Source organism: Sarcophilus harrisii, chromosome 1, assembly GCF_902635505.1.
Source record: "Sarcophilus harrisii chromosome 1, mSarHar1.11, whole genome shotgun sequence".
In the NCBI taxonomy this organism is placed as follows: Eukaryota; Metazoa; Chordata; class Mammalia; order Dasyuromorphia; family Dasyuridae; genus Sarcophilus; species Sarcophilus harrisii.
The window spans coordinates 642480078-642490386 of record NC_045426.1 but is presented as its reverse complement, the minus strand read 5'-3'; the positions used below and the strand labels follow the sequence as shown (position 1 = coordinate 642490386).

The window sequence follows — 10309 nt, the reverse complement described above, 5'->3', positions numbered from 1 at the left end:
CCAATTAATATCTCAGGTTCATGGATTCTTTCATGAATAACCTGTGCGCCGACCAAAAGGGGATTTTAACAACTCCCTGACTACCACCAACCTCATCACTAGGAAAATTCTTTTGATAGCTGGGTGAGAGAAAAGACTGGAGAAAGTAGGGAGACCAGTTCAAGTCAGTAGTCTGAAGGAGAAAAGAAATCAAAGTTGGCTTCTCTCAGACCATGGATTTACTGTATTGGTTTGAGGTCTGCCTGGGCTAATTCCATGATTTGGTCACCCCTTTATAAGCACTTTTTGGCACTCTGGTTAAGGGATGAAGAGTTAAAACTAGGAGCTTTTTAACTGTGAATTTGGATGAAGAAAATAAAAATCACATGTTTATTTTCACTAAGTTCTTAGATGGAACATTTCTGAACTCTGGTTAAGGGACTGATGAAGAGCTAAGACTAGGACTTTTTTATTTATTTTTTGCTGAGGCAATTACAGTTAGGAAGTATTAAGTGTCTGAGACCAGATTTGAACTCAGGTCCTCCTGACTTCAGGGATGGTGCTCTATCCACTGCACCAGCTAGGTGCCCTTGACTAAAAGCTTTTTAACTGGGAATTTGGATGAAGAGAAAAATCACATCTTTATTTTCACTAAGTTCTGGTATGGAACATTTGGGAATGTAGGCAAAAGAACAAGAGGAAATTAGCAGTACTTATGACTAAACAGAAATCACAGATATTTTCACATCACATTAAAGGTGTTGCCAATATCTCCAAATATCATTCATGCTCATTACTACTTTAAAATTGTGTTCAATTAGAACCCTGCTAGATAATCACAATCACAAATTTTTTTTAAAAAAAGTTAAACTACTATATTTGAACATAATTGAGTTTCTTTATCATTTTATATATTTTATTTTATACATTTTAAAACATTATTCTAAGGGGTCCTTTGGCATCATCAAACTGCCAAAGGAATGCAGGACATAGAAAAGTTTCATAAACCCATATACTATTATTTCACCATAGAATCCTTTTATCTAACTTCAGATCTCTGACATGTTCAGAAAATCTCTTATATAATTACTTCTCTAGCCATCCTTCACACACACACACACACACACACACACACACACACACACACAATTTTACTCCCTTTTTTACTAGGATCTAGGAAATGTGGGTTACAGTCTTCCCATCACAGTGGCACTTCATCTCCGCACACTGGGAGAACATCCCTAGCTTTGCCCTCCACATTAGGGCAACTGTAGGGAAGGATGCTATCTGTGAGATATGGCAAAGACCACAACCATTCTAGATAAAATTCTCTAATCGAGTCTCAAAATATCTCAGAGAATTATACTGTCAAAGGGAAGAGCCAGGACATCTTGTCCCATTTCTAGCTAAGCAGAAAGCTCTCCACTTTGTACAGACATCCAATATCTTCCCAGAACCCTATCCTGCTCCCCTTCCACACTGGAGTCCCTCTTTCCTTTCTTTCTTCCCCTCCTTCCCACTGCAGCAGCCGAGAAAAAGGGAAAAAAAATAGGTTTGCAAATCTTCTGGAACTCACTCTGGGCTACCAGCTCCCCTGTGTCTAGCACAAAAGGTGCAGCAGGAACTCCCAGAGGCCCGAGGGAATGAGTTCCATGAAACTGATATCTAGGACCATGAAATCACTGGAGATTAGAAAGCCGTGGGGATGGGGAATAGTGAGAGACGAGCCCCTCCTCACCCTTTTGGTGGAAGTTATGTATGCATTTTAGACTGTGTTAAAAGTATTTTGTAGAAATTCTCAGGCCCTAATGAAAGGATCTCAAAAGATCCAGAGGGTAATGGGGGTGGGGAGGGCACCTAGGGGCACCCCAACTCAGGAATTATCAAAGAGCATCCCAGAGAAGTGTCTAGTGCATTACACAAGTTGACAGGAGGGGTCAGAAGTCAGAGGCCAGAGCGCTATGCTGAGCCCAGTTCAGAGATGGAGAGTAGAGGGTGGACAGTGAAGGGTCAGATGTCAGTCAGGTAGCCAACGAGGTGAGCGAGGGATCAGAAGGTGATGTTCTCCTCATACAGGGATAGCACCAGCAGGATGGCCCAGCCACTTAGGAGCCCCAGATTGTGCAGGAAGAAGAGCAGCCAGGGTCTCTTGTCCTTCACGTTCATCATTGATGGCAGCTAACAGAGAGGAAGGAGGCAGAATCACCACCTGGGCAGGGTCCCAACCTGGGGTAGCGTCCCACCTGGGCAGAGTTACCACCTGGGCAGGGTCCCCACCTGGGCAGGATCACCACCAGGGATGTCACGGCCCCAGTGCCAGCCACCCCCTTCTCTGCCCCAGCACTGACCATGTCACAGAGAGCCACATAGAGGAAGAGCCCAATGGCCACCGCGAGGATCCAGATCTCACTTTCCTCGTTGGACCCGATGCCCAGAGCCACGTAGAGCCCAGCAAAAGCTGTCAAGCTCGAGACCACGTTCAGCAGCATGGCACGACGCACTGACAGCCCTGCGTGGAGCAGGGCGCCAAAGTCCCCTGGGGAGAAGGAGGAGAAGGTCCTTAAGCAGCCTTAGATGTCCCCAACCCCTGGGCACAGTTCCCCATGGGCCACAGGGGTATGCTAATAACCCATCCTCCTATCCCTTCCCTGAGAGCCCGTGCCAGTCCCCACGAGTCTGGGATCAAGAATTTGGGCACAGATGTCTCACCGAGTTCATGGGGCACCTCATGGCACAGTACAGCCAGGGAGGTAGCCAGACCTGTTTTCCACGAGGAAGTAAAGGCGGCGCCCACCGTCAAACCATCTGCAAAATTGTGAAGGGCATCTCCAAGGGTGATCATGTAGGGGAGAAGCTGCAGCTCTGAAAGAGGGAGAGAGAGAAGCTAGCCGTTACCAGGCAACCTGGGAATTCCTTTAGTGAATCCCCAGGGCTTCATGTGGGAGAGGGGCAGCTCTTCCAGATGCTCTCCAAGTTCTGTGTTCTATTTGGGAGACTTTTGTGAAAGGAAATTTCATTCAGGGAACCCCTTTCCCTTCCCCCAGGAAGATCATTTTCTACAGAGGCAGCCAGGTAACTAAATAGGGCCTAGAATCAGAAGGGCTGAGTTCAAATGTAGCCTCAGACACTTACTAGCTGTGATCCTTCAATTCCTTTGGCCTCCACCCCCAAAAGTGATCTGGACCAGAACCTTCCTTTTATAAAGGAAGAAAGTGATTTACTCTTTTACACAAGTAACAGAGCTAGGATTTGAACCCAAGTTCTCTAACACTACATCCAGTTCTCTTTCAATTTTTTTCTTTCTCTTTAAGAAATATATTTTAATACACATTGGTCGTTTTGTTTGTTTTGCTGAGGCAATTGGGGTTAAGTGACTTGCCTAGGGTCCCCCAGCTAGGAAGTGTTAAATGTCTGAGGTCAAATTTGAACTCAGGTCCTCCTGACTTCAGGGACTTCTTGTTTTATGAATTATATTAGGAGAGAAAAATCAGAGCAAATAGGAAAGACCATGGGAGAAAAAAAGAGAGAAAAAAGAAGTGAACATAGCATGTGTTGATTTACATTGTCTCCTTAGTTCTTTCCCTGGTTGCAGATGGCATTTTCTGTCCAAATCTCTTTCCATTTCAACAAGACTACTCTAATATGGCTCCCACCTACCTCTTCATCATTATTTTTCATATAATTCCTTTTCACTTAGCCTCTGTTCAGTCAAACTGGCCACTACTGCTACCATCTCAGAAAACCATCTGAAAGGCTATTTGATTTGCCCAGGAGCACACAGTTAATAAGTGGGATTTGAATTCACAACTTCCTGGCTTAAAGCATAACATTTTATTTTGCAGGCAAGTCTATTCTATTGCCTATTCCTAAATTCAACATCCCACCTACCTCCTGCATTAGCTGTTAGCTCTGTCTCCCTCCTTTCCTCCTATCTCTCTCCTCCCTCCTCCTCCCTCTCTCTGTCTCATCATTCTCCCTGTCTCTCTTTCCCCCTTATTTAACTTTGTATATACTTTTTGTTTTTATAAATTTATATCTTGGATGATAGTGCTGTACTGTTGAGTACTGTTCCTTTTATAAAAGGCATCTGTATAATCAATGTTTATTAAACTGAATCATCCTCAAATGCTGTCTTCTCCATTAAGTCTTCCTGATTCCCCAGAGGCTGGTTAACAACCTTTCTCCCTGACCTAGCATTGCATTCTGCTTGTATCTCTCCAAAGCACTTCATTAACCCTACGGATTTCCGTGTTTGTGGCTTATGCTGCTTCTACAATCTACGTTTCATGAGGGCAGGGCCTGTGTATTTCTTTCAGCAAACAAGAAGCCCATAAATGAAAAGATGGTACCATGAGACAGACTTGAGTAAAGAGAGAAACCGCTGCTTTTGTGAACTAGTGGATCAGACAGGGAAGGCTTTCTCTAAGGGTTGAGACTTGAGAGGAAGGATGGAGATTGGGGGGGGGCGTTTGGGGGACACCATCCAAATAGGGGAAGCAAAGACCCAGACAGGAGCACACAAGGCATATTCAGTAGAAAGAGAAGAGACCATCCTAGACAGCTTGTTTGAGGCTAGATTGTGGAGGTATCTGGCTGAATACCAGGCTAAGTTATCTGGATTCTCTTCAGAGCAAATGTGAGATATTGCAAAGAGTGCGCGGATTATTGATGTTCAAACTCTGACCTTTCCCCCAGCTGTGTGACTTGAGGTAAAATCTTTTTCTTTCTCTGATCCCGATTCTTCCTTAGAAATGTGACATAGTAAAAAGGGGACACGAGACTTTAGCCACTTAGAATCTTGGCTCTGTCCCTAATTTACCCGTCATTTGGTCCTGACCAAATTGCTTTCTATCTGGACCTGTTTTTTCCCATCTGTAAAATGGGGTGATGGTTCACACTGACTGTCTTGCAGGAGTGTTGTAGAAGAACTATTTTGCAAACATTAAGGTTATTACAAAATAGAGCTGGATGAAAGTCCTGAAGGATCCTACTGACTTTTAAGTTCACAATCCCACTGATAAAGAAGAACTGAGGGGGGAACCAGCTTTCGGACATGGAGGAGGTAGCAGAGGTGGGAAGGAAGGGAGAAGGTTGGGATGACGATGACCCCAATAGGGATGAGGATGGAGAAGGAGGACAGTGTTCGGGAAGGAGGAGGAAAAGAGAGGACAGGAAAGATAGAAGAAGGGATGGTCAAGTGGTCAGGCCAGAGAGACAGCAGAGCCAGTGCCGGGCTTACCGCGGCTCAGGTTTTTGCGATGCCGACCAGAAATTTCTGGGTTCTCCTCTGATACCTGGGGAGGAAGAGGGGGAGGCAGAAGCTCAGGGAGGCTGGGCCAGAGGGCAGCCTTCACACGCTCCGCCATGACCTCGCCACTCCAGATTCATAGAAGCGGTTTGGGGGAGCCTCAGGGAGGCAAGTAGCAAATCCTGGGAGTTTGCTAGAGGTCCCCTGCCTGGGGTTGGGGGAGCTCCCCTGGATCCTGGTGCATTCCCTCACAATGTCCCCCTTCTCACTATACAGGAAAGGGGCTGGGGAAGCAAAGAGATGTGGGTAGGAGAGAACTGGGGGGGCCTGGGGAACTAGAATTTGTCCTGGGAGGGGCTGGGAATTAGGAGAGACTCTCGAGCTGGGCTGGGGCTAGAGCTGCATGGTTTTTTTCCTTTCACCCCTAGCTCTAGCATTGGGTCCTGCCCTGATTAGGCCCTTAATGCTGACTGAAGGAGCCATTAATTACCAGGTCTGTCCTGGAGCCTTCGGCTGCTGTTGCTGTTTCTGGTGGGACAGTTCATCCTTCACCATCTGCAGGGCATTCCGTGGCTGTGGTTGCAAGTACTGCTCTCTCCTTGTCCTGCAGGGACAGTGGACATCCACCCCAAAGTCCAGAAGCTCTGCCTCCTCTCTCCCCCAGACACTGACTCAGTGTCTCCCCTCCAGCCCTAACCCCCTCCTCCCTTCTGCCTCTTTCCCCATCACCCCTTCTACTCCTGGGGTTCCTCACCTCAGAATCTCGAGGCAGCAGGATGTTGAAGAGGCTCTCAAGGAGGAAGAAGGAATAGAAGCCTCCCAATGCACCCAAGAGCGCTACACAAGCTCAGGACCTCCATGCCCAGCTTTGTTCCCATGGGAATGTTGGCCAAGTACCTGAAGAGAAAGAGCCCGGGGTGGGGGTGCAGAACAGAAGACAAATATGGAGGGTTTTGCTTTTCTTTATCCCCTGTGCCTTATAGGGATAAGGCACTTAAGACAGGCTAATTGACTGATTCTAGGGAATGGCAGCTGGGGCATGAGACAGTCCTCAGAAAGGAGAAGCTAAGAGGGTCTTTTTGCTCATCACTGGGGGGATAGACTCCAGATCAAAGTGAATACTAGCAAAGGGGAGAGTCTACCCGTGTCTCCACCTTTTAACTACACAGGGCTCAGAGGAGGGGGTGCAAGAGGGCTCAGGGCCTTTGTGGAGAGCAGTTCAGGGGGACACTTTGGGGGGGACATACCTTAGGGATGAGATGAAGCAAGCATCTCCAGTTAAGGAACCCACAGCCATGCCCAGGAAGGTTTGGATGACATAGTGAGAGAGATCCTTGCAGGAGGCACAGAACAGAACCACCAGGCCGAAGACGGAGGCGAGGCAGATGATCAGCACAGCTAGGGAGCTATATAGGTATTCTGCGGGTACAGAGAGGGGAGAAGTTAGGACTGAGGATGGGTTCCCTGCTGCCCCTCCACTCCTGAGCAGAAGCACATGAGTAGTGTGGCTAGGGAGATGATCTAGGGGTACAGGTAAATGAGAAGAGGATAGGATTGGGTTTAGACAGTTCACCTAGTGCCCCCTTTTCTCCTGGGGCTCCCATGCACAGGGAACCTTGAGCTCTTTCCCTCCTGTGTTGGAAATCATAGAGAGAGAAGAGAGGGACAGAGAGGAAGGGTTGGGACAAAACAGATAGCAATCCCACTGTAAGAGATCCCACCATACTTCTCTCTCCTCTCCTCACTCCCCTCTGCCATAAATAATCTTTATAAAGGAAATGGAGGAATGAGGAAAAAATTGAAATAGTATTGCCAGAAAGGAAGTTCAGGGAGGTCCAAGTTCAGGAAGGGTGGGAAAGAATGGTTCAGATATTTAGGTGGCAATTTTTTTCAAATTTAATTTTCAGTTTCAAATTCTTTCCCTATCTTACTTCTCCCCTACCTATTCAAAATGCAAGAAACACAATATCTATTATATAGGGAAAGTTATGCAAAATAGATTTAAATTGGGAAAGCATTATCCCAGAACTGCAACGACCCTCAGAAAGCATCCAGCCCAACCTTTACCTGAGCTGCCTCTGCAACATTTTAAACAGGTAAAGGAAATTTAAGCTATAGTGCATATGTGTGCTAAACTTGGAGCTCAGGACGACGGGGACTGGCCTGCCTCTTAATACATAGGGTACTTCTCAGATGATCCTTCTCTCAAAGAAAGTTGATTTTCTTTTTTTTCCCCTTTTTATTATACCTTTTATTTACAAGATATATGCATGGGTAATTTTTCAGCATTGACAATTGCAAAACCTTTTGTTCCAATTTTTCCCCTCCTTCCCCCCACCCCTTTCCCCAGATGGCAGGTTGACCAATACATGTTAAACATGTTAAAGCATAAGTTAAATCCAATACATGTATACATGTCCATACAGTTATTTTGCTGTACAAAAAGAATTGGACTCTGAAATAGTGTACAATTAGCCTGTGAAGGAAATCAAAAATGCAGGCGGACAAAAATAGAGGGATTGGGAATTCTATGTAGTGATTCATAGTCAAGAGAATTGATTTTCTGTGGGTGCTTATTCCTACAACCTTCTGCTGCTGTGGTCAAGTGATATTCTAGTAGGACTGCCAAGTGGTTGAGACTGGGCTATGTAAGGATTAAGGGCTACCCTCCTCATCCCATCCCACCCCTTAGGTGGCAAAAGGACTAAACATTAAAAAAAAAAAAAAAGGAAGTAGCCCCAAAGATGAATCTGAGTTGAAAGAGGAGGATGTGGACTCTGTGGTCCCAGCACTAGTGAGTGACACTTACTTTCAGACTTGCTGAGTTGCTCCTGGGAGGAGGATTGAACAGATAAGCAGGCCCCACTGAGCTGTTGCTGGAGTAGGGCTGGGCTGAGCTGGGCCCAAGCATCTGGGGATACCCCTTCCTTTTCTGACAACCCATATACCTCCAGGACATCGGAGCCACTCAGGCATACCTAGGGCAGACACAGGAATAGAATTAGGAAGTAGGAGGAAAAGTAGCTTAACCCCTTTCTTCCTGCTTTTCTCCCTTCTCTACTTTCTCTTCCTCTGGACTTACTGTGTCCCATACGCTATCAGAGTCCTTCATCTGGGTCTTTTGAGGAGTCCTTAGCTGGCTGTTTGCCTTCGATTCCAGGCCATTCTTTCTGTGATGATGATGGTGCTCTTCATCGCTCCCATGGTGATGGACCTCAGCCTTCATCCCCACATTCAGCTGGCTCATCAGAGCTTGCAACTCTGGACAGAGAAATGAGGGTGCTGCTTTTAGCCCCAGATCCTTCTCTTCTTCTAAACCTCTCCGCCCCCCACAACTGCCTCTGCCTTCAGGAAGCCTTCCAGAACTGTTCCACTTCTCCAAGAATATCTGGACTGAGCATAGTACTCTTTTCAAGTGGCTAGTGCTTAATAAACGTTGGCTAAATTAAATTGAGGACAAAGATTGCAAGGGAGGGAGGAAGAGGTGGAGAGAGATGTGTATGAAAGGAACTGAAAGGTGCATTACCCTGTTTTCATAATGACCAGGACATGTTGGATATTTTAGTACCTTCTGGGCTTATTTTTTCTTTTTCTTTTTTTTTAATTAAAGTTTTTTATTTTCAAAACATACGCATGGATAATTTTTCGACATTGACCTTTGCAAACCTTATGTTCCAAATTCCCCCCCTTCCTCCTACCTCCTCCCTGGACAGCAAGTAATCTAATATATCTTTAACATGCACAATTCTTCTATACATATTTCTACAATTATCATGCTGCACATGAAAAATCAGATCAAAAGGGAAACAATGAGAAAGAAAACAAAATGCAAGCAAACAACAACAAAATGTTATGCTATGATCCACAGTCAGCCCCCACAGTTCTCTCTCTGGATGTAGATTGCTCTCTCCATCACAAGATCTTTGGAACGGGCCTGGGTCTATTTCTAAACCTGTTATTCTATTTCTTCTTCTGTGGGGACTTTCTCCCATTAGTTTTCCTTCTCCTTAGGTCTGAACCCTTTTATATCAGAGGTCAAACAAAATTTTCCTTAAAAGGAGCCCATCCAAGACCCTCCCTACCCAGAAAGGGAGATGCACTTTCTTTTTCTTTTTTTTTAATTATTATACCTTTTTATTTACAAGATATATGCATGGGTAATTCTTCAGCATTGACAGTTGCAAATCCTTTTGCTTCAACTTTTCCCCTCCTTCCCCCCACCCCCTCTCCCAGATGGCAGGTAGACCAATACATGTTAAATATGTTAAAGTATAAATTAGATACAATATAAATATATTGTCCAAACAGTTATTTTGCTGTACAAAAAGAGTCGGACTTTGAAATAGTGTACAATTAGCCTGTGAAGGAAATCAAAAATGCAGGTGGACAAAAATAGAGGGACTGGGAATTCTAAGTAGTGGTTCATTGCACTTTCTTTTCAAGCTCTCATCTCCAGTCCCAGTCCTCCCCTCCCCAACACACACACACATACACACACACACACACACACACACACACACGCACACTTCTTACCAGGCAGAGTAAGGTTTCGTGACTCATTGCCATGAAGTCGGAAGATGAAGTTGATGAAGTACTGGGGACTGGGCAGGACATGGAAGCAGGAGCCGGCAAGAGCATGGTCCAGGAGGGCAGCCAGAGCCCAACTTGGATCTTTGCTTTCAGTTCCCTGGGCTCCTGCTGCTTCCTCCAAAATCTGGTGTGTCCCCACACAACTCTAGGAAACAAAGATCAGAACTCAGGCCCGTACACCCTTCCTTACCTCTTCTCTCCCCAGAGCCATGGGCAGGGGAAGGGGGGAGTTTGCTTGTTGAGGGTAGAAGGTGGGAATGAGGGAATGCAGATGGCCCCCAAATAGGCATTGTGAGCCCTGACTTCTCTTTTGGGCCCCAGACTCACATCTCCAGTAGCCTAGGGATCGTCTCACCAGGATATCCAACTTCACATGTATATCCCTAATTCAGCTTGTTCCGTACCTCTTCCTCTGGAATGATTTACCTAATCATCCAGGCTTGAAACCTCAGTCACCTCCTGATCAATCCTCAAGTCCTTCTGATACCTTTC

The 10309-nt window shown here is 45.8% G+C and overlaps 2 protein-coding genes across 2 annotated transcripts; both read right to left on the bottom strand.

Annotated features, from left to right (window-relative positions):
- Positions 1 to 601: 601 nt before the first annotated feature.
- LOC116420725 (zinc transporter ZIP4-like) lies at positions 602 to 5778 on the bottom strand. Its single transcript, XM_031947369.1, has 5 exons — positions 5718 to 5778; positions 5219 to 5273; positions 2689 to 2841; positions 2328 to 2515; positions 602 to 2157 (listed from the first exon to the last, which is right to left on the bottom strand). Exons 3-5 carry the CDS (start codon positions 2819 to 2821, stop codon positions 2029 to 2031), a joined length of 450 nt encoding a protein of 149 aa, XP_031803229.1. The 5' UTR covers positions 2822 to 2841; positions 5219 to 5273; positions 5718 to 5778; the 3' UTR covers positions 602 to 2028.
- Positions 5181 to 9844, bottom strand: LOC116420753 (zinc transporter ZIP4-like). The gene is given in 8 exon segments (XM_031947592.1): positions 5181 to 5273; positions 5735 to 5831; positions 6069 to 6124; positions 6475 to 6497; positions 6500 to 6646; positions 8037 to 8205; positions 8310 to 8488; positions 9761 to 9844. Coding segments are annotated over 7 exon segments (750 nt in total). The 5' UTR covers positions 8475 to 8488; positions 9761 to 9844.
- Positions 9845 to 10309: the final 465 nt, after the last annotated feature.

Coding starts and splice junctions, on each gene's coding strand:
- LOC116420725 (XM_031947369.1), bottom strand. CDS start 2,821: ATGATCACCCTTGGAGATGCCCTTCACAATTTTGCAGATGGTTTGACG. Junction 2,516..2,688: donor TGAGGTGCCCCATGAACTCG/GTGAGACATCTG, acceptor CCTTCTCCCCAG/GGGACTTTGGCGCCCTGCTC. Junction 2,158..2,327: donor ATGTGGCTCTCTGTGACATG/GTCAGTGCTGGG, acceptor CCTCTCTGTTAG/CTGCCATCAATGATGAACGT.